Source organism: Pomacea canaliculata, linkage group LG11 (genome assembly GCF_003073045.1).
Source record: "Pomacea canaliculata isolate SZHN2017 linkage group LG11, ASM307304v1, whole genome shotgun sequence".
NCBI classification, from domain to species: domain Eukaryota; kingdom Metazoa; phylum Mollusca; class Gastropoda; order Architaenioglossa; family Ampullariidae; genus Pomacea; species Pomacea canaliculata.
This window is the reverse complement of record NC_037600.1, coordinates 4,028,739-4,052,513: the sequence shown is the minus strand read 5'-3', so window position 1 is coordinate 4,052,513 and position 23,775 is coordinate 4,028,739. Positions and strand designations below refer to the sequence as shown.

The 23,775-nt window shown below is 46.5% G+C and overlaps 1 protein-coding gene across 2 annotated transcripts in view; it reads left to right on the top strand.

The window, feature by feature from the left end:
- Positions 1-23,775, top strand: part of LOC112574786 (discoidin domain-containing receptor 2-like) — a 165,805-nt gene that overhangs the window by 49,173 nt on the left and 92,857 nt on the right. For both annotated transcript variants that reach the window (XM_025256066.1, XM_025256065.1), the window contains exon 2: positions 21,634-21,739. In XM_025256066.1, coding sequence (XP_025111851.1) covers positions 21,634-21,739 — 106 coding nt within the window. The remainder of the gene's footprint in view (positions 1-21,633; positions 21,740-23,775) is intronic.

Below are 23,775 nucleotides of genomic sequence, written 5' to 3'. Positions count from 1 at the left end.
CCGGTCTCAGGAGCCGCTGGCGAGTGGCGCTGGAGTCGCGGCGTAAATTGCTACAGGTTTGCACTCAGTACTTCTGGGCAGGGCTGTCTCTGGCACCTGGGTCAGGAAAGTGCCAAGCGTCTCGCGCCGCTGATGTTGATGTTAAAGAGGACACAGTCATCTTCGAGGCCCCCTGCCAAAGGGTTGGTAGTTACGAAGGTCTGGGCTCCCTGCTAGAGAAATGTGGTGCTGGTTGTCCAGTTTATTTTAGATTGTCTGACATTTTGGTCACGTGTTTATTTGAGACAGTGTCTTGGGTACGCTGGCTGGGGAGGCAGGTAAGTGGGACCGGGGATCTGCTCAGCTACAGCAAGAAGACCGGGATTTTCCTTCTGGTCGTTGAGGACGAGGTCATAAAAACACATGATTACTTCCGGTTCCAGTCTCGCACTTTCCATCAGTCAGGAATAATAACAACAGAAGACTATAATTATAGTAGGACATGCCATCGCCCTCTTGCTGTCACGCCTGTTGACAGCTCTAACTTTAGTTAATATTGCGGGTTTTAATAGGATTTGTATTGGAGAACAAACATTTTCATAGTTTTGTTGTGATAGTGGCCCGTAAATTTTCATACTTTCGTATTATATATTATAGGAGAGGTAGAAGACACAGTCAAAGGTGGAGTACGAATCGGGGCAGTGCATTGCGTTAGTAGTGTTACCTTTGCTATGTCGGGCGGAAGTGCAGGCCCCTACCACTTATGGTCCTTTATGGTGGGGTGGGCTGCTATAATCGTCGATTTACGACTTGTAAACGTTCTGAGAGCATCCCTCACCCCTCCATCAGCAGGAAGACGCCAAACGTGTGTGAGTCGGTCTTGTCCAGAAGGTCCCAGAACTCCTCGCTGAAACCCCCCGCCGTGCGAATCGATTGTCTCCCTTTGTCACAGCGCCTGTCGCAGCCACAGCTGCATCGAGCGGACCGCCCACTTTTGTCATCTGACATTATTAGCCCCGCCAGATCAGGGACGTGGAAAAAACCTGACCTCACACGGTCGCAAAGGTCAGAGAGCAAACGGGTGCAATAGAGCCTGCAATTGGGGCTCCAGAGTAATCGGCCCTTCAAACACAGAGCTTTCTCCCAGACGCGGAACCCCTTCCCCTTCCCTCCACCCCGATATTGAGAATTGTCTTGATGTCTAGGACGTAGGAATAGGTGGACATGTGGGTGGGGGATGATGAGAGTTGTCGCCTCCACCGTTGGTGTTTTAAGGCCAGGTCGTGCAAGGTGATTGGTGGCAGATGCTGATGTAGCGAAATGTCCCGCCGCCATTTAATAGGTACCGGGCCATAATGGACCAGCAGTTTAAACCGTGAAAACCGCGTACAAAGCTCTCTATTTGTGAATAAGCAGGTCTGAAATGTCAGCTGTTTGATCTCCAGGCCGCCTGGATGGGAAGTCGTGCTACTTTTCTGGCCTTCATAGTTGGTCGCCATTTCTCCACTTGGCGACACCGAGTGGACATGTGGTTACTTCACCAGAGAAATGGCGTGCTTCCGGCTTAGGTCTTTCTACTGCCAGACTGGATCCCATCACCTATATTACCATGCTCTGAATGGTCGTTAGTCGTACTGTACTTTCCAGTGTGGAAAAAAAAAACCACAGTGACTAACCCATGAACTCACCACACCCACCAAGGAGCTAAAAAGTCCCATTCTTAACGATTGTAGGGGAAGGGGGCAGAGTACTGGGAGTGGCATACCATGAATATGGCATGGCTGTTGGAGGCCGACCCTTTCCTTCCGTTGCCTTTTGTCTTTTCTGCATCACCTGGTAAAAGATCTTTTCTGGGTTTCTACAACTTGCCAAGACACAAACCAGCCTTATGCTCTGAAGCCTCGCGAATTTACCAGCAGACAACAGCCTCCCCACCCACTCACGCATTCACCCAACCACAAAATATCCAAAGAAAAGGCAGAAAATAATTTTTCCTCGCTTTTTTCTTCTTGCTTTTCTGCCTTAAGACCCACAATTTTGTTTTAAGAAGAAGCTTATTTGCAGATTTGGCATAGTGCTGGGCAATCTCATTTGTTTGAGACAAGCTGTCGGAATTCACTGTGATGTTCAATTTCTGACCGTCGACAGCAGTTAGGGTGAGATTTAAACCCTCGACCAGTCCTCCTACTTGACCCAGTGCTGACGCCACCGGGTGGCTGCGTGAGCGGTTTCCCAGCCGCCAGTGATTTTGCATGTTCCTGGGATATTCAGGCATCAAGCCCGTCTGCGAAAACTGGGTCCAGGACAGATATTTGTGTTTTGTGTGTGTGTTGATTGTGAGGAAGCAGACGAACCTATGTAAAGCGTCGCGCAGTATGCAGCACACGATCCTCACGGGTGCCATTCATCATCCTGTCCTAGAGGTGTAGGCCAGGGAGTCTCATTTACTCTGGATTAGCCCGGCAACAACTCGTATTTGCCCCAGGCTCGTGGGTGGAATACGCTGGATGGCGTTGTTGGGGGCTCTAGTGCAGCTAACTTGCCAGAGACAACCGAGTAAGGCTTGGAAATGGTTAGTCCCCTTTGAACGGAAAAAGATTGCGATATTTTGGGCACGTTGCGGTATCAAGTTCGAAAAAAGAATCGACAGACCCAGTTACTGCCCATTTAATAAGTGTGTGGGTGGATATTTTCATTTGTCATAATCAAATGACGCGTTTAATCTATAATCACTTAAAAACAACAACACAGGATTGAATTATTCCAATTCATTTGAAGTAGCTGATGTCCGAATACCTTTGACTAAAACCGAGTTTGCTTACTTTGATTTGCCAAATAAGAAACTAATCGTACTTTTGTGCCTTGTCTTTAAACTCGGTGATGGAACAAAAAAAAAAAAAAATGGTCCGTATTATCGGTGGTAAAGATGCGGTTTACAATACAAAACTCTTGCTCAAATGGCGGAGAAGGAAGAGTCGTGACTGGAAAGAAAAGTTGGTAATGAACATACAGTTTTGAGATTCACCTGGGTTTTGTCCCCATGGTGACACTGATTCAACCCGTTTACTTTAGCTCTTGGATGCTGAGCACGTGCAGACTTCTATCAAAGGGATGTAAAATCCTCACGGAAACATACTTATGTAAGAGATGTCACTCCCCGCCCACACACACCCAGGTGAGCCAAGTACGTTTCATAATGCTGACAGACCAGGTAGACCTAAGCTTACAGTATTACAGACAAAATTACACAGAGAAATATGTTGTAAGTGAAGTGGCGGGGGAAATGTCTGATGATGTCTGCAAGCGTTGCCTCCACGTCCACCTCTACGTCGACCTTCCCAGACATCGTGAAACATCGATTTCTTCTGACCATCTTTTACGACCGAGGTCCGTGAAAGGGGAAAACTTTGCTTCCAACTCACGAAAGTTTGCAACTGCTGACACTGCAAGAAGACGTGGTATGAAAAATCAACAGGCGGATGTTGTTCTTAATCGACCACTGGGGTTAAAGCAGAGAAAAGAGCTTTCAGATCAATTTTCCCCGACTACCAGAAAAATCTTTTCTGGCTTTTTTGGCGCCCTGATGGTAACATGGAAGGGGAGGGAAAGGGTGGAAAAGGCACTTTTAATCTTCGTTTTGCTGGAACCACGGAGCTGAATTTGGCGGGCCTGGCGGTGTTCTTGCGAACACATCAAAAGCCTTGCCAAGATTGGTATGACCCGCACAGACAAGACGAAAGCAGTAGCTTGGGAGAAAGCTGTGTCTTTAAAAAAAAAAAAACCAGTCTAGTCTTTGGGACGTTTCCTGCTGCAGACGATCGTAGACAAATACTTCTTTGCACAGCCTTCTCCTTCATGTTGACCCACCTCCATCCCGCTGTCCCAACTATCGATGTTGTTTGCTTGACATATAGCTGTAGGCGAATCTTCTAAGCCAGAAGTAAACATCAGTGATGGGTTGGCTGAAATTCAGTAAACAAGCGGCAACAATGAACCGTCCGTTGGAAACCTGTTCTGAAGCGCGTGCAGCCAGGATAAACTCGTCTCCAGTGGAAGGTCAGCAGTGAAAGTGGGTCTAGTAATAGGCTTGCTAATATTTATAACTTCTGCGAGTTTGTAAAGGTAATACCGTTGTCAACCTGATTGTGAAGAATTGTATTTAATGACGGGCTGCTTTAGATGGTATTCACGTTTACGAGCGTGTATCCTTCGTGAGTTTGAGTCAGGGTTATTTTCCCTTTGGAATCGCCTCGCTTTCTTGCTCCGATTTGGGTCCTTTTTTAATATAAAGGTTTTGAGCTTATGTAAAGTCGACAGTTTGATTATTAAAGAAATAAAATCTTCAACAGGGTGAAAAGTGTAACCACCTCTCCGTTCAGTGTTTCCATTCAGCAGTTGTGGGAAGAAGATCCTGCACTCCCATCCCCCCGCGCGGCAACATATCAATTTTTTTTTAATGACAGCGACAGTTAAGGTATCCAGTTCGAGTGGGGAATAATATTCAATCGCTGTACAGCTGAGACACCTCGCTTGAATAGAACTGAGACTCGATTGTGCAGCTCTCAACACCCGGCGAGGCGCCGTGGCAAAGCGACCAAAGCGAAGTAATTACGGTTCGGCTCCGTTCGCACTTGCGAGGCAGACGACAGGCAAAGAGCTTGGCGAGGGCCGTCATTGTGAGAGCACCGGGGAAGGGCATCGGAATGGAAGCAGTACATGGCGGCCAGCGCCGTCTGTCGCCAAAGTCACAAACAGGCGAACAACTGCTCGTTTAAAGTCTTTTGGCGTGAAACACTTTTGTGAGTGCGAGACGGTCTCGCACCATGGCTCTCCACGGATTAGCGGACTGCGAGACGTGGTAGGTGTCAGCGGGACAATCAGGGTGAGGTGCAGATGTGAGGGTGAGGTTGGATATACTTTGAAGAGGATATAACTGTGCTGAAATAGCCTCCCCTACCATCTGTTACCCCCCCCCCCCGCCCCTGTGATTGTCCAATCAGATCAGTCGTTGTATTCAGGGGACAACCCGAAGAGCCACTAGTTTGAAGCTACCCAGCTGGCATGAAAGGGGAAAGGAACCATCTTTATAGCTTACACTCGAAAGGTTAACCTTCCCTATAAAATTAAACTCAGATATTTTCACAAGCTAGGTAATTTTTAGTTCACAAGTTCTAGCAATAATCTTGAAGCTGTGTTTGTCTGCAGTTAAAAGAAAAACTTCTGAACAAACTCGTCTTTTCTTGGCGGCGCTTTTGAAGTCTAACGATATCTTCACGCTCATTCATCCGAGGAGCGTCTGCCACTCTAATACCGTCCCATTCTCTACCTGGTTGTTGATATTAAAATTCCGGCTAGAACGCTATCACTTATCGTCCCCTTTTGCGGCATGTTTCATCAAACACCACCGGAACTAACCATCTTTCTCGCGTCCTCTTAATCAAGAGGGGAAGTCACTGTGTCAACCCTCCCTGAAAAACTGTAGGCTTCACCTGTACTTCTTACCCCCGAAGTGGGGAAATCTCTAATGCGTGAAAGTGTTTCTACCGTGAACAACAACACGCTTTTCTGAAATGAATAAAACAGACAGGAAGGTTTTATGAATGCTAGACCTTCCACGAACTTCATTTTCTTAGCGCTTCAGTACAGCTAACCGTTCGATCTCCCATCTCAAGCCCTGGCTTTCGAAGTTATTATTCCTCCTTCGGGTTTTAGAGCCAGGTTTCTTTATCTTCGTTCTATCTTCGTCGTTGACTGTTGACCTAGTGACTGCACATTGATGGATTGCTTGTAAGAATCACGACAAAGCGGGCGCACCCGGGTGGACTTTGTGACCCAATCCCTCACCCTCCCACCTTTAGAGCAGAAGTCGGTGAAGTTAGTAACTTTTCATCGAACTTTCTGAACTCTCTGACACCAAAGAACACAAATAATTCATCATGTCGCTCGGCGAAATGGTTAAAAGAGGGAATTAATTCCACCGTCTATATTAAATTGCGGGAGTTGTGAAAGCGCTTAGTAAATGAAGAGTAACTTTTTTTTTCCTTTTGCGTGACGAATCGCCAGTTTAAAAGAAAAATAGCCTGGAAATGTTAAACCCAGAACAAATGCCATTCCGATTTCTTTTTTCTTTTTTTCTTTTTTTTTTTCTTTTTTTTTTTTACATGTATGCGCGCGCTCCCTACTTTACGTACAGAACAGCACATGATTGCCACCGGCAACGGGTATCGATGACAACGCCTACAGGATGACAGCATCAGTAGGTGAGGCGTACTTGCTCACCTTTACAGACTGCGCAATCACCAAGTCATTTTTCTTTTTATGACCCCCTTCCTCCTCTTTTCTCTCTATCCATCCTCTTGATGTTATTTCCAGGAGAAAGTCTCAGTTTCAGCTGTTTGTAGGATCATCGATCACGTCATCATTTAATCAAAGCATGGCTGCACGCATGCGTACTCGAGTAAGGAGTCTCGTGCGTTGGTGGGGAGTGGAAGTGGCGTGTGCAGTGCTGACATCTCGAATATTCAGAAGAAGTAGAAGTTCAGTAAGACAAGCGGTGTGTCTCTCCCATCCATCCAAACATATCCCCTCCCTCACCCTCTTCGAGACAGTTTCTCTTTCTTTCTCCTTCTACCTTCTAAATATCATTCATATCTTTGATTTTTTTTTTTCCTTGCGCATCCTAGACACAGGCCTGCGTGTTAGTGTGGGGAAGACGTGTGTGTGTGGATATGTACGTTTGTGCATCTTTGATCTCCCTGTGGTGCCTACTTTTGTTTGTATGTATATGGATCTTTAGGTGACCGTATATATCGGCACTTACTCCCATTCCGCCAGTATGTCGGTCAATATCAAAGGCCACCAGCAGGAACATCTGCAAACATGTACTTTGATGGCAGGTGGGGCGAATGTAGGTTAGCCTGCTGTGACAATTAGCTACCGCCGCTCTGGCACACACGCACAAAAGTCGGTTGGCCTATAGGCGGTGCTGTGGATGCCAACAAATGGAGTCGTTAATGGACGACGATCTCACTTGTCGCAGAATGTCACACTAATTCTCTCCCCTAACAACTTGCGTAGGTTCATATGGTCAGGGGCGATAATCGTTGTTTGACGCAGGCGTGTTTTGTTGAAACTTTGCCATGCAGTCATGATTAAAAATAACAGAAGTAATCACTGCGGATGTTTTTCCAGCAAACAGTTAAATGGCGCGCATTTGACGGCTTACCAGAGGCTTACACGAAAGCTTTTATTAAGCTAATAAAACTAGCTGCCTTTATTTCGCCTTTTGAGAAAACGGGTTAGTGATAACAATTGATTCCCCCTGGCGGGGAGCGGGGAGGACAAGTGAGATAAGGGGTGCGAACTGTTGTTTTACACCAAACCGACAAGTAAATAGCATATCCAAGCAGCTAGTTCTGTTAACAATTGTCGCCGAAACAAATTCTGAACCCATGATGACAGTTTCTTATATTTGCTGGAGAGGTCACGTGTTCGAACCCTCGTATCCATGGTAATTAGTTTATTATGATAACGCATCGGTTCTGACCAGAGTCCAACCAGGCTGGGTACTTTTGGTGAGAAAGTCGATTCTTTATGCTCGTCACCCTCAAAAAGTTTAAGTTGCTCAGATTAAAACAAATTATATTTTAAAGATTGATACCAGTTACATATCGAGAGGTTCAAAAATTAACTTTAAAATATTCCATCCTGTCCTTAAGCATCCAATTATCTTCTTTCATTTTGTTTCTAATTTTTTTTTCTCTATCTTTCTTTTCTTTGCTCGTGCATCTTCCTCATTTTGCTGTTGGTCAGTTTCGTTTTCTTTTTCTGGTTGTTAACATATGACCGACAAAGAGCTATTAAAACAGTCTTCTAAATGTTATCCAATGAGAATTAGGACTCGTCCACTCGCACGACCCCGGATTGGGTTCCAGACAGTGGCGGCAGCTCAGATCCCCTACGACCATTCCGTTGGCACGGGCAGCGGAAGCGCCCTTTGGCGTCTGGCCCTGGTTGCGCCTGGCTTCCTTCACGTCTTTCCACGTTCTTTACGTGATCTCGCCGAGGCCATCTGCTGCCAGATAACGAGAAAGAGGGTTTTAAGTCCAGGAGCCTCCAGCCTCGTGGTTTTAATAGGGGGAGAGAGACGATGTTTGGATTTGATTGCGCGCGGATGGATTGCCACTGGAATGGCATGTCGATGGCGTGGCAACAACACATCTTTTTTTCCTACCTCTCACCCACTTCCCTCCTTACCCACACCGGCCCCTACATTTACCCTCCATGGTCTTTGCTGAGCTGACTGTCTTTTGATCTGGAGAGGAAAAACTTTGAGATGCGTGCATCGTCCCCTTCACCCTCTCCCACCCTTCCGACCTTTTGCTGCAGCTGTCACGTGCATGTTTTGTTAGCATCTCGAGAGGAATGGTGGGGGAAAGGGAGGAAAAAATGTCTCAAAATCCAGGTTCTGCAACCTGCGGAAGAGGTATCTGGGTAAGACGGAGGAATGTAGTCAGTTCGGGCAATGACAGCAACCTCTCAAGGTGAGGGTATGGTGGTGAAGATGAGGTCAAGGATATCAGGAAGAGTGATATTTTCTTTTTACCGGCGGCTTAGGGATCCGGAATCGCGGACTGCACAATATTATTTTAATATAAAAATTATTTGTATAATGTTCTTACATTCTTAGCAAGAAACTGAGCGCATTATGTTACAGAGCGGATTCCTATTTCACTTTCAACTCAATACTTTCTTTTAAAGAAGCAATTTATTATAAATATATTTAAAAGTGGCGGTTTTTTGTTTTTCTTTTTATAAGATATTTTAATTTTAAATTTCAAGCAAGCATTTGTGTAACCAGCTTAACGTCCGGAGGTCCGGTGGTGGTGGTGGTGATCCTCTTCTATCCAAATTAAGTCGTAAAAATGTTTGCCAAAGGCGGAGGGGCGGGGCTTGACAATCACGTGACAGTTGATTGATGGAGAGGGCGTGCGTGAGGTTTATATTAGTGAATGACGTCAGTGCCCTGCAGCCTGAAGTTCTGAACTGAACAGTTTCGCCTGCATCTTCTGAGTAAGACGAATCGTGCCGGAGAGGGGTTTGCAAGGTTTTTGAGGGAGAGAGGAGGGGAAACCATGTATTTATTGAATCTGCGGGTAATGATGCGCGGAGTCTGACACAGGCTGTTTGCTCTGTTCCTCGGTGCTCTCCCTTCACCCTTCTTCCATCTTGGTTTTTCCCCGTTTTCTTCAATTTCATTTCGCGCGTGTCTTCTTCCTACTCCGTCTCCTTTGCGTTCTTCACCTCCTCTTCATCCTCTGGGTTCTCTGTTGCCTTCATCTGCTCTCTGCCTTCTTCCCTGTTGTCGTCGTACATCGATCGGACCAATAAAATTCAGAACTTAAATGCCGAACTTTCACCGTCCGACATGAAAGGATGGATTCGATCCGGCGGAGGGAGTTGAGGGTACTTGTGCTAGATGGAAGCAGTTAACAAAGACTGACCACTAGGGTAGAAGACTGACCACTTAGCCGGCACCCTGTTTGCTTCTACTCTCCCTCTTTCTCTCGTGTCAAGCCATTCTTTACCTGGGGACAGCCAGCCAGCCAGCCAGTCCGTCACTTCAACGCAAAACAGGACCTCAGGACAGCGCCTGACCAGTCCAGATGGCGCGTGGTGCTAGACGCTTCGTGACTGCTGGCGCTGAACGAGCACGCACGTGCATTTGCGCGCGCAAACTGTGCGCTCTGCTGCACTCAAGATGCAGGCGCTTGCTCCTCCGTTCCCTTTAACCCCCCCCCCCCACTGTCCCCGTCGCCCGTCTTTCCTCCACCCTCCTTTCCCGTCCGCATCACGCAACAGACGGGCATGAATATTCAGATCAGTTTCTGGATACTTCTTGGAAACGTTTCAACTGGGTAGAATTGGTCCGGAGGTTGTTGGGGCGAAGAGGGAAGCAACGGTCTGGTAATGCGTGGGAAAGAGAGTGAGCAGGGTGTAGGCCAAGGATCCGAACTGTCGTTCAGGCTGTGCACAAGAACGTCACGTGATCACGAGAGGACAGTTACCGCTTTCGTTTTAAGTTCAGACGAAAACTAGTGTTGCTAAGAACTTATAAATGTTATTTGTAGGGTATGAGACAGCTGTGTCGGTTAATTTTTGTGCAATATTCAGGGTTAAATTCAATTTTTTACTTTCCCATCCCCCTTCCAGTCACCCTCACTGTTCTTGTTAAATCTCCAGCAAGAACTGCAGAAGTCGCGTCTTCAGTGTGAGACTTCATTCTGGTCACGTTTTTCCCGACATGTTTAATTTCTGCAACTGCGACGAGAAGAGCCTGCATCTAATGCCGCCATCGCTCAATCATGGAATAACATGCTGTGGGCTACGTCAGAGGCTCGCCTTGCAGCGGACTTCCTGTCCAGACGAGACAGTCTCTTCCGCCGCGCATCGTTTGACCCCAGCATGCGGCGAGAGGGGTCGCCTGGTGCAACGTGCTGTCCGACGGGGGTGGGGTGGGTGGGGGATGAGGATGGGGGAAAGATGACAGCAAACAGAACCCGCCGCTTAGAATATTTGTGATTCCTAACACCTTACCCCCCGTCAGTCCTCCTGATTAGACTTGTAAATTAGAGCGACTGGCATGGGAATTGAAGTGCTGGAGTAGGGGGTGGTTACATTTATTGCAGTCTGGCTCTGCGTCTCCCGTCATCTGTACTTTCGCACACGTGCATTTTACCACAAACATTTTCATGCCGCAAGTATACAAAGGTGCAAGTAAACCTCGCTGAGGAGAGAAAACAGAGCTATCTATCTGGAAATGTACTTGTAATAGGGATCTTTGTAGTAGTGACACAAATATATGCGTTTCAAAACATGTTGGAATAGCGTAGAGTGGGAATGGGATGGAAATTTGGACAGGGGTTCAACCAGGGTGGAGAGTGCAAAAACGGACAACATGGAGTAATTGAGTTTTTTCCTCCCTCTTCTTTCCAACCTTTTTATGTTTTTCTTCCTGTTTACATCACCAATACCTCCTTTCACTTCAAAGGACGGAAACGAGCTGACGAGTCTTTTGCGACTGCAGCATGTAGCCCTGTAACCTGGCGGTGTCATCTACGACTTCAGTCCTAGCCCTATAATCATGGAGAGGGAAGGGCGGCTGCGTCGTGTAGACATTTTTCAGCATCTTCCTTAGCAGTCGCTGGTATTTGCAGATATCTTGGAACCACGAGAGTTGCATGTAGTAAAGTGAGGAAACTGTAGGGGTGCTGTTTGACAGGTAGACAGAATGCTAAAGAAAATGCAGGTAAACAGCTGAAGTCTCATGGAGAGGAGGCTGTTCTCACAGAAGTGTTGGGTAAAGAATATTTTGGTGGACCATGTAGGTTGCTAAAATATACTAGTAGACAGTGTGAAAGGGCTGTGACCAGCGATGAAAATAGCGACCATGGTGAGGTTGGCAAGGGGAGGTTATGCTTGATATCCCGGGAAAGGCAGACTGGAAAGTTATAAAGGCACGATTATTCCAATTTATTCGTTCTTCCCATGCATGATGTCTGTTGGGCTTCTCTTTGGCCGCTTAAAAAGTCGGGCGCACAGACGAGAAAGTCAGGCTGGATACAATGTGTTCCACGTCGAAGCTTGACAACGGACGGCTGGCGACTTGACAGGTAGGACGGGAAGCTGTCAGAACGAGGTCCCCTGGCCCGACAAGATCAAAAGAGCACGTGGGCCACTTCTCACTCGGCTTGTCACGGTGCTGGGGGCTCCTGCGTGCATGTCACTTCCAGTCGTCCTTTGCAAGTCCCGCTACTCACACTTACCCACCCCATTTATGAGAGGTTTCTGTAATTCAATCATAAGAAACGGTTTTTCTACCTTGACAGTTACCATGGTCCAGTGAACATTAAGCTATATTACTTTCTTGCACACAGTGACCGATGTCTGATATGGTTGAGCTTCACTGGCGCTGACTACCAACTTTAACAGACTGTCAGATTGTCAAGTAGTTAAGTGGTCAGCAGTGGGTAAGATGGCATCGCAGTCCATTGTCGGCAGCAGCTGGGCGATCGCGTGCTTTGAAGATCTTTGACATGCTGTTGTGCATTTATGCGGAACCTCCTCGCTGTCTGCATATCTACCAACTTTAAGGCGTTGCCTCCCCTGTGATGCCTCTCCCCAGAATAGTTTGGTTTTTTTTAATCGGGACAGATGTACTCATCTATCACGGCAAATCTCACACACGCCCCTAGAGCAAAGATGTCACTTAGGTGAACACCTTTTTTTTTTCGTCAATAAAAGAATAATTCCAGTTGCTGTTTTTAGACATGAAGCTCTTGCTTGTAAAATCGAAAGTGGATGCTCCCTTGAGTCCACAGAAGGGAGAAAATAGCAATAGCGTTAAATCAGTAATATCTGAATATAGAAAACAATAAATAAAACAATCTGCCTGCAGGTGACAGGTAGCCATCTGTCAGTACAACCTGTAAACGAATCATCTTTAAACCTGCCCCCACACCTCCACACAGCTACTCTTCCCTTTCACCCTCCCAGTCGTCACATTCCTTGAGGTAGCGGAAAGTTTTTCATTGTTGTTTGTGGTCGAGGCCAATTATTAAGAAAATTTGCATGGTTGATGATAAAAAGGGAGCCTTTTCCTTTGTCTGAAACCCAGGACTTTAGTATCGTGTCCAACCGCCGCGATAGTCCAATCATTTCGTTGGAGGAGAGTGGGCGGAGAAAAGGTATTTTTGTGAGACGATAGGTTAAGGCGACCTTGTGATGTAGGCATCCTAGTTTTGAAAAAAAAGTTGCCTTCTGAGTTAAACGATGTCTCTAAATAAAAACTGATTGATGCTGGGTTGTCAGGGTCCAGCCCATCTCCACGACCACGCAGTAACTATTTTTTGGAGGGTTTTTTTTTTCTTTTTACCTTCCCCGAAGAATCTGGGTCTTCTTTTGATCTCTTGTTCAGCGTTTGACAGGTGGATTGTGTTTTCAATCCTCCCGTCGGTGCAGGTCACAAACTCTGCTGTCCAGAATTAGGTCGGCAGCCGAGTTAGTCTCCTGCTTCATTCTCTCACGTTCTTCTGCTGATCTTAGCAAGAACGTGCCCCCGTTATCTTGCCATTCGCAGGTACTTGTTTACCTGTTCCGCACTCACCTGAGAGAGGCTGCAGCATGCATGCCAAACCAGGGGAAGAGGGTGGGGGAGGAAGTCGTCGAAACATGGTGTTTGGCGAAAGAGAAAGGTGGGGTGGGAGTGAAAGTCACAGGGAGTATTGCTCAACCTGCCATGCTCGGCAGACTCCATTAGAAAAGAGAGTCAGAGGACCGATGGGTTTGGCAGCTGCGCTGGAAATACGGCGCGAGACGGTTCAATTTCCCAGCATTCGCAGCGCGCAGGAAGCCTATTATCGCATCTGGTGAGCAGAGGGCTTCGACGTCGCCCTCCACAGTCGGGGAAGCCAAGCAAAGGGGTCTCGTTTGCAGATGCGCGCAACAGGCCCAACAGACGTGCGCAACCTCGGCTTTTAAGAGCCTCGGTTATTTTCTACCCCAATTTCTCGTTTTTTTTTCCATAAAGAAATGATGAATTGAATGAACCTACTACCTCCAGTCTTCTTTAAAGGAGCTTGAAACATAGGCTTGACAGAAAATATTATTCATGTCTGATCTTCAATGGTAAACTTTTCTTCTTGTTCCTCTACTATCTGTTACCCATCGCCTTCTCTCCCTCGGCTACGTGGTGGAAGTGGCAGGGGAGCGGGGCGAGTGTTAGGTTGAGTGGCCGATGGAAGTTGTCCAGCTGGCGAGCGTCAAAACTTCAACTGCTGACAGTCGGTGGTGGAAGGGGGGAGGGAATGTTGGAGTGGGTGCACGTGCAAGGTTTTCACGCGCTCGTGCTCGAGGTGCCCACTAGCAGGGGCTTGCAACTCCCAGGGAGAGGACCGCTTAGCTATCGTTCAAGCAGAGGCATCGGTCTTCAACGCTTCAGGGAGTTTAGAGGACTTGGGTCACGTGGTTGATGCCCGAGCGGCTGGCCACTGCTATTAGCTCACCTGTGTGTTATCGTGGGTGCTAGAGGACACCCAGCACCACCACTTCCTGTGTCGAGTACCGGATCTTGGACTAGTCGAGATGGTTTGTCTGCTGAAGGGCGCTGATTACTGTTGCTTTGAACAGAAAAAAAGAAATGAACGTACCAGCTCATTTATACAGTTTGCTCGCTTTCAAAATAGGGGCGGAGGAGATAGGAAAACTTCGCGAGTGCCACGCGGTGCGCTCGTTCTTCTGGACGCAGTTGCTGCTGTTGTTGCTGCCAGTGCCTCTCACAGGTGTCGTGTTTTGACACGTCCTCCATGTGGCAGATGCACCTTCAGGTAACCCTGGAACCTGGACGCGCAAATATCTCTCACCTGCGCCATGTGCGGATGATGCCGTGGGGTTCTTTCAGGTTTGCCCTGGTGTTCTGTGGGTGTTCACGGGGCGTTCTGCTCTGACCTCTGCCCAGCTGCTGTGTGCCATTCCGTGTGGCATGTGCGCTTCCGAGGGCTTGTCAATGGTGGACTAGACAGCATGCATCAAGAGCGGTACATGCACAGTAGGCTTTCTCCCTCCCCATCACGAGAAATAAAGAATAAAGAACCTGAGTAGTACCGCCCACGTGTGTCCGGCACCCCCAAGGAGCATTCACCTGCACATGCAATCAGGATGGTGCATCAGCGCTCACCCTGACATTTACACCCTGAAGGCCTGAATTCACTCATTCACTTGAAGGAATTTTTTCCTCGTTCCCAAGGGTCTGCGAGCGAGTTAAAGAGACTCGGTGCTTCTTTATCTCAGCTGTTTAAACGCACTCATCCATTCTCGTTTCAAAGGTGAGGAAGGGGGCTGTGCGTGTGTAGGAGGAGGAGGGTCCTTATTTTAGCTCATAGACTGCGCCAAACGCGTATTGGAGAGATTACATATACATTTCGCTTTCGTATACAAAAAGAAATAAAATTGGCTTCTTGCTTTTTTGGTTCGTTTTCACCTAGCTCTGTAGTTTTTGGAGGATTTTTCGGTTCCCCTCTTAACTTTTTTTTTCCATCGCTTTTTTACCGTTTTTCTTTCTTGCGCCAGTTTTGTGCCTGTCATGGTGACGTCAGACATTCCTGACTTGACGTTGCCGTCTGATGGATAGCGTGACGTCAGGGTGCGCCAGACGCTCTTTTTCAGAATCGCGATTCTGCCTGGGGTGGAGGGTGAGGATGGCGGGTAGGGAAAGGGTAGCAGAATAGGTTTCTGTTTATCTGACCTAGAGATCAGAGTTCAAGACATGTGATAAGACACGAGAGAGAGGGTAGGGGAGGAAGAAAGAGAGAGAAAGCCCTATTAGTGAAAGGTGTCACGTGCTTATGTTTGTGTTTTTTTTTTAAAATTGTGTTTGTCGGATGCACAACATTCCTTGATACTTGCTCGCTGCAATAATTGTGTTGCTGATTGCGTGAGATGCTTCGTGTGTGTGCGCGCGCGCGCCTGTGAAAGAGAGTAATGATTTTAAAGGAACCACATAGCCTCCCATAAAACAAAGATAACAGTAATCTACAATAACCGCGCTAAGCACTATAGGATGAAACTTATTGTGAATTGTTAGCGAAACGAGCAGCTTAGCAACCGAGGGTATACCAAACAATTAACTAAATAAATATATCAAGGTAATACACACAACCGTCAGAAATTAACCATTCTCATTGGCGTTCATTAGATTATACTGCCGTGAAATAAGAAGGTAATTTTCAAAAAAAAAAAAAGTTTGGTTTACAAGTGCTGGATCTCAATGAAGCATTTGTATTTCTTGGCAGGCAGCCAAAGCCTGGACGGCAGATAATTCTAAAAAGCAAAAATTATGGCACTAAGGTAAAAATGTTCAAGCAGGTACATGAATGTTTGTGGAGGGGATGAGTGAGGGAGAAAGGGGTGGGAGTCAGTGTTGGTGTGAAGTCTGTCTGCCAATGAAGTTGTTTATCCATCGTCAGTGTAGGTGTACTTGAATGAGAAATAAAAGAGAGAAATTTTCGTCCTAAAGTACTCGGGTTGGGTTTCTATCACACACACACTGAGGAAGAGAGTAACAAATTTATAAGGGACCGACCATTTTTTATGTTTTGCTTTAAGTTAAGTAGTCTTTGTTTAATAGTCTTCCAAGAAAAACAGTTCTTCTCTAGTTGCACCAGTTTTCTTATTCTGCGAATAGCGAAACCTCTTTTCCGATGTAGAGTTGCCTTTTTTTTTTTCTTTTTTTATTTGTTTCGTTAAAAAAAAATCGTAACAGATAGGTGGCAGTTTTTCTGCGTCTGCTTAACTCTCTTGAATAGGGCTACAGGTGTGAAGATAAGCACCGCTCGTTATTGTAGAGACAGCTGTCGTGCGTCAAGCGGTCTATAATTATTATTAGTTTTATTTTTCACTTGATAGGGGGAGAACTTGTGAGGGGGTTTGCCGCTAGTCTGACTCCCCTTTTCCACAGGTTATGCTTTAGTGAACAGACAACTTCATGTTGCGTCAAGGGGAGATCACCTTTGTTAGGGCGTTTGTTTACTTGCCCAGCATTCAGCCCTTGAATGGTACCAGGTGACAAAGGGTCATGCTGCTCCGACACCCTTGGCAAGACTTCATTTATGTCTTGAGCGGTTGTACGGAGGCTCTGCGTGAAATGACCAGTCCACCCCAGTTCGATGTTGTCTTGCCAGATCACGTGGCCGAAGGGTGATTACTGAACTAGCGACCGTCAGCTGGCAGAAGGGAAGGGGTATGTCCGGGTGGGGAGCAGGACTTGCGACAATGATGCAACTTCCCATTGTGCGCGCGTCGCTGCCCTGTGAGCTTTGCAGCCACTCGTTTTGCATTCTCTCTGCTGGGCGCCTCTCCACAAAAGCTTTGCATAGTTTATCTCGCTGTTCAGAGTCTGTGGCTAATTTGAAAACGCGAACACAACAGTGACAGGCTTTGAAAAGCTCGCATCGCTGAACATATCTTGAGTCTGAATAATCGGACTTGTTACCTTTTTCTCTCCTCCCTCCCTCTCTCCCCTACTCCACCTCTCTTTCTAGGCGTCTAGCTGTTACCAGCGGTGTCAGGGACAGAAGGTGAAAGACTTGAAGCCTAGAAGAGTGAAATTGGCAATCACAAGATGCCCTCGGAGGCGAAAAAGAAAGATAACAAGAGGCTGAGGGAACGACATGTAGTTACGCTCGGAAAACAAAACAAAAGCCGTGTCCTAACGGGGTTATGAGGTCAAAGTCAAATTGGGGTGGGTTACCAGGAGGGAGAGGGTACTAAGTGATGGTCACATTTCCTTTCGCAGACTTGGAGAGAACACTATACCTTGTAGCGCCAGAGCGAGTTCGAGGAATTTCTAAATATCTAGTGCCAGGGCTGTAAAGGTGTGGAAGGCTAAGAAAGTGTTTATGTGCGCGCGCAAGAGGTATTTCAAGCGGAAAATCCTAAAATACAGCAGTGGAAGAAATCAGTCTGTACTCCCCGCTATTTGTGGAATTGGAGAATCTTTGGTTGCCTGCTGTATTTTATATATATACCATCAATAGAAGGATGAATGTTGTCGATAGCCAGACTGTCAGATTTTACTTGGTTTCTCTCGCTGATCGCGATTTCTTTAAAGGACACACCTTGTGGCAGGATTACTATTTTTGTGTCGTTGATCTGCTGATGTGCGTGCCAGAAATGCACAATGGCGCATTGACCAACGACATGATAGAGCAGTTGGGGATGGTGGGGATGTGTTGGTGGAGGTCGGAGGGGTGAGCGGGCGCAGTTCGGTGCCAGACCAGATGCGGCCTGGGAAGATTTGAAAGCTTTTCTGGTCCCTGCACTCACAATACAAAAAGGACAAAAATAAAACTTTCTGTTTAAACATTTATGGACAGGAGGGTTTCCTGGGGATAGTGCCGGTTTCTCCTTTCTGTTGTCTTTTTTTTTTTTTTTCATCTCTCTCTCACACACACAGAGGGAGGAGGGAAGAGACACAGAAGAAATTCACTTTCCAAGTTTTTCTGTTCGTTTGTCTCATTTCTTGTCGTTCCTGTCCTCGTCCAGTGCCGGGGTGGTGCCACGAGCATCAGGCGATCACGTGCTGGGAGTCGTCTCCCTTGGCGACAGGGTGCCTGCAGACGCGAAACCCTAGCTTGTATTTACTCTGCTGGCAGGCGGCTTTTTCGGACACAAAAGGCATTCCGGCATGTGTTGTGAGTGTCGGATTCTGACAACAAGGCATCGGTGACAAAACAGGCCCACAGCCCTGCGTCTTTGGGAGCAGCCTGCACGTGCTCGGGGCTTATACACCCGGGGTCTGCAGAATGTCGACGTGGCGTTTGTCGTTGAGTCATATCTCTCTGTTTCTGTTTCCTTTCTCGATCATCTCTTGTCTCGTTCTCTCTTCTTTTATCTCTCCCTTCTAATTTTTTGGCATTCTTTCTCTCGTTCTGTCATATCTCTTTCTTTCACTGTCATGTTCTCGCCTCGTCTCACTTTTTTCCAACCACTTTATGCGCGTGCAGTCATATCTTTCTACACGCACCCATGCGGAGATAACGCAGAACAAAACTTTTTTACACGAGTTATTGTACCATCAGCACGTGGTCGAGAAACAGATGCCGAGATAACCTTCTCTGCTACACAAAGCGATTCGTTAAGAAATGAACGCCAACCACCACTTCACCCCAACCCTTCACTCAAATCTTTGCCTTATCCACCACCACCCTACCCAACCCCCCTGTGGTGCTTTCCTCCATCCATCGTCACGAGAAAGCTACCGGTACTTCAAAAGCCGACACACCGGTTTCTGGCCCAACTACCTGAACTTCGTGCCAGAAGTGTTGTCGTCTCCGTCTAGCGTTGTTGTAAAACAAACGCTGGTACAAGAAGATCTTCATAATTGGCATACCTTGCCAGTGGTAGATTTCTCTTTTCCAGTCGGCATTTCAGATTCTGACAGGTAATAACAGATAGCGAGCGAGAGAGGGAAAGAGCGAATCTATCTTTATGCGGAATTTTTTCAAAACTTCCTGAGAAAGTTCTTTTAATAATAAAATTTGAAGAGCACATTTTTTCCATGTGTGCGAGCTATGGGAAAATTACAAATAAACAAATAAAACTGACATTTAACTGTAGGATAAAGAAAGGGAGGTTGGTAAAGGCCATCCTGATAGAATGAGTTGCTTTAGAAACATTCTGGTTAAGACAAAGCCAGAAAATACCCAGAAGCGGAACATTTGTTTTCTCGCAGTAGCAGGATGGGGATGCTGCGGGAGGTAGAACCTTAGCGAGACGGGTAATCTGTGAAGTGGTAGTGAGGGAGGAGAGAGAGAGACAGAGAAGAAGAAGCACTACCCCTCTTTCCCAGCTCCTGGGAAACCGGTTTGGCACGAATTAGCAAAGGGAGCTGACACGGAGGAATGGCTGTAGGATGAACGAGCTAGAGACAATAGACAAAAAACTTGAAATCTTCGCCGACGACGAAGAAAAGCAGGAGGTAGGCTAAAAAAAAAAATGGTTAAAAAAAATACATTGGCGCAAATGGGGAACATTTTCCTCAAGTGTGAAAACATGGCCGACACCTTTTGGCGGAGTGATGTGTGTACGGGGGTTTTGAGTGCCCTGAACAGGGGCCGCAACTCGTCGCGGAGGCGAACAAAAGGCCTTCACCACGCGCCCAGAAGTGGTTTATGATGTATCAGGGGACGTAATCGGAACGCCTGCAGCTGCTGGGAGACAAGTCGCGAACGTTTCCCAAGAGACTGTCGGAGTCAGAAAAACTACTAGGAAACTGCTCAGTAAGCTACGCTGATGCGAAATCCCTGTTAGAAGGTGTGTTGTGGCTCTTGCAACAGCGTCCCTGACAGCACTGTTGTTGCCTGCGAAACGGAAGTTGTGTAGTAATGACGGTGCTCTGCGTGAGAAAGTGCGTGTAGTCACGTGAACACTTATATATATATACACTTTGATATTGAAGAACGATTTTGTTGACTGGAAAGTGCAGTAACACTTATAAAACATTTCCTGCCCCTAAATGGATTTCTAAAGTTTTGGCATCAAGCTTTTTGGAGGGATGGTGGGCGGGTGGATGGGAGTCGATGATGTGTCAAATGTTTTTTACTATCACGAAGTAAAGTCGGCCTGTTATCAAGCCTGCCCCGCAGTGCCACGTAAAGCAACAGGGTTCTGATTGGCTCAGGTTCACGCCAGCCCCACAAGAACTGTAAACCAAAGTGGCTTATCGGCCCCTGGCCACCGACGTCACGCAGGCTCCAGCGTCTTTTTTCGCGTCTCCGTGTGGAGGAAGGTTCCAGCACCTCCACTGCCTTTCTCCTGTCTTCTGCAGTGTCTATTGTAAGGTCTCTACAATCCTTTCCCCGTTCTCGGGAGAGGGGTGGGTGGGTTGGGAGGTTGGGGGCAGTGGTGGCACGGGCTGCTAGATAGCGGCGAGAGAAAAAGCGGAAACATTGTCCGCTTTTATCACACCTTCTTTCGTTAAAGTAGCAAGGCAAGGTGAAGATAGCGAGAGGAACACCCAGAATCACAGGTTCGGACGGTGCTGTCTGGGTGTGCTTATAACGGCTAAAGGTGTGGAGATGGGCGGGGTAGTGATATAAATATTAGGAAGCAGGTTTTGAAAAACAATAATAATAATGTCGGTGTAATGTTCGCTCGATACTGGCAGGTTTGCTTCGTTGCACGCGCTGGCAACAGACAGGACTTGTTTTGTTTTTATCAACAGTCACGCTGACAGCACCTCTTTGAACGGACTGGAGTTTGGCCTAGCTTAGACATGTCTTCTCAGCAGATTTTCTTGTAGGTAGTTAGCAAGGGAGCGAAATAGTTAGGACGTGGACCTTTCCTGGAACTCTACACCCCAATGCGTGGTAGCAACAAATCAGTAAATAGAGTGTGTGTATGTGTGTGGGGGGCTAGAAAAAAGGAAAAGAAGGGTTGTTACGCTAGTTAGCATTTGCGTGTATTGTGAGACTGTTACGAAAACTGATATAATTGTAATAACCCTTGTTTCTTTATGCACTTCATTCTTTTGAATGCTAAAACTTTCCGTGATTTTTTCAACTCGCTCTTATTGAGAGATCAAATTTTAAGATAAATTACAATTTTCTATCAATAAGGAATCTCTTGTACAGTGTGGGTTCCATAAAATAGGTTGAAACATTTTTACCGCTTATCGAAATCGCAGTTAATTCAACGCAGCTTGAAATATTAAAAATAATGATGAATATTGACATATGGTTTTCTAATGATTTGCTCAGCGCTTTACAGAAAGATATAATTGGAATATTCGCACACCAATGAAATCGCCTGATAATGAATTTCTTGGAACATATCTCCTTCGTTAAGCGACACGTGTATGTATTGTTATCGTTACATAATACTGTCTTGCTCCCTTCGTTTTCTCTTATAGCCTGTTCATCCCAGCACTATACTATTTTTGTTTTTCGTTTACTGAGTTCAATCCACTAATGTACGTTCATGTTATCATTTCGCTAATGATGTTGTGTTAAATGCGAAACATCAGTTTGAAAAAAAGTAGTTATGAGGTTTTGGCGGTTATTTAGCATGACCATTGATTGTTTGCTTTCTGTTTTGCAGAAGATTGCAAGAACGCTCTGGGGATGAGGTCGGGTGCCATTCCAGACGAGGCCATCACCGCCAGTTCTTCTTACGATCAAGCACAGGTCGGACCCGAAAACGCCAGGTGAGTGAATGTCCGTTCGTGCGTCCTGTTGTTTCTTCCTCGTTCCCCTGTTGTTTCTTCTTCTTCTCCTCCTCCATAACCCACACGCTGTTGGCGGCGGAGAGGCACATCTGCAGCACCCTCGGAACAAATTACGTGGTAAAAAGCAAGATCAGGCGCGCTTCCCTCCCATCTGACTCCTCCCACTTCCCCTACCCGAAACACTTGAGTCTGTCTCTGCTCTCCCCGCTCCTATCGCGTCCATTAGCGCGATGGGTGAGTTGGAGGGGGGGGGGGGAGTTGGCAGAGGTGGGGAGGACGCGCCTGTCCGTGTTTTTGCAGGTGACAGTCCCTCCCACGGAGAGTGCTCCCGAGAGGCTAATGGAAGGCGTCTCCTCTTTTACTTCTGCCGATCTTAACTAATCTGTGTGTGTGGAGTGGTGTGAGTGTGTCTGTTGGCGTCTCTGTGTGTATACAGCTCGTGCGTTTGTTTGCATGTGCATACTCCTGTGTGTTGTCTCCCTTGCGCACACATTCCAGTTTCTTCTTCACCAGTGCGTCTGTCCATGGCTACCGAGTCTGCAGGAGACCACGCCAGACAAAATTAGTCTCCACGAATGATTACTTTGCTGGAAAAGTTCGTGTCTCCATTCACATCCTATCACACACACACACGCGCACATTCCTTTTCTATCTTTTGTATCTTCGTTACTTCTTCCTATCCCCTTATCTCACGCTTAAAGAGAATCATATGATTGCCACAAAGATTTCGCCATGCATGTGTTGCAAGTTCACACCCTCGGATGGTAAAACAGCAAAACTCCCATTAAAAGTCAAACACCTTAGACGATTTCTCTCTTCTTCGCTCTTTTTTTTTTTTGGAGGGGTAGGGGGGATGAAAGCCTACAGTTAACAACGACCACAAGTGTACAACACAGTCTGCGCTTGAAGCCCTCTTCCGTCCAGCTGGACGGTTCTCGAGCTGTGCGCGAGGTTTGTCTCCTGCTATAAAACAAATTGGATCCAGAGCAGAAGTAAACGACTTCCGATGTTTTGTGGCATTTTGAGCGCTTCAGCTGGCAAGATGCCGACAGATGTCCACAAAGAGGTGGAGCACTGCGGGGAGATAGAGCGACAGGAGAAAGTCTCTTCAAAATTCAAAAATAAAACGAGCTTTCCCGCGTTATACAGGAATGATGGTTGATTTTGAAAAAGATGTTGCCTTTAGCATTTTGCACTCGTTATCACACACGCTATAAAAATTATGGCAATCTTACGTCTTTCTGTAATTTTATGTCGAGTTGTGTAAGAGCAGGAAGTTCAGAGGGTGGCAGGGAGGAATAGTGCGGGACGCGGCCATCTCCCTTTTATTGCTGACGGCCATTTTGGAAGATTGGGAGCATCTGTGGCAATGGCGGATCGAGACGGCGGTTAGGAACGGACCCGTGTAGTGGGTGCAGTATTCATTATTGTCCGTTAACATCTTTACACTCGTGTACATATATTCACTTTTTTGTAAACCCTATGAACGTCGGTAAAGTGTTTATCGTTGTTCACATCTTATAAATCCCTAGTAACGCATCTCATAAGCACACGTCATTCTTTCCAGCTTGCTCAGATTGTCCAATAAATACCCCAAATTACATTATACCCTTTTGTATTTTGCCTTACCCCTCTTTGCCTCCCATCCCCTAAAGCTTCAAATATGCGGGAAAGGGACGAATTGACTTAATTCTTTTCTGCCTGAGTTAGAATTTTTTAACAACCTAGAGTCTTTAAAAAATAATATCTTCCAGTAGAGACGACATCAATGTTACGCTTAGTGTGGCAACAGCAAATTAGAGGGCGGAACATGGAACGATGTGGTAATCAAATTTTAATGCTGTGCGCTTGACGGTTTTTTTTTTTTTTTTTTTGTCCAAACATTGATTCTCGGGTTTAAATCCGCCATTTTTCTTGTATTGCCAGGCAGCTGGACCCGTTCCTTCTTGACGATCAGCGAAGTAAATTTTCTGCGAAATGTCGTTACACGGTTTGTTTTCACGAGCACCACCTGA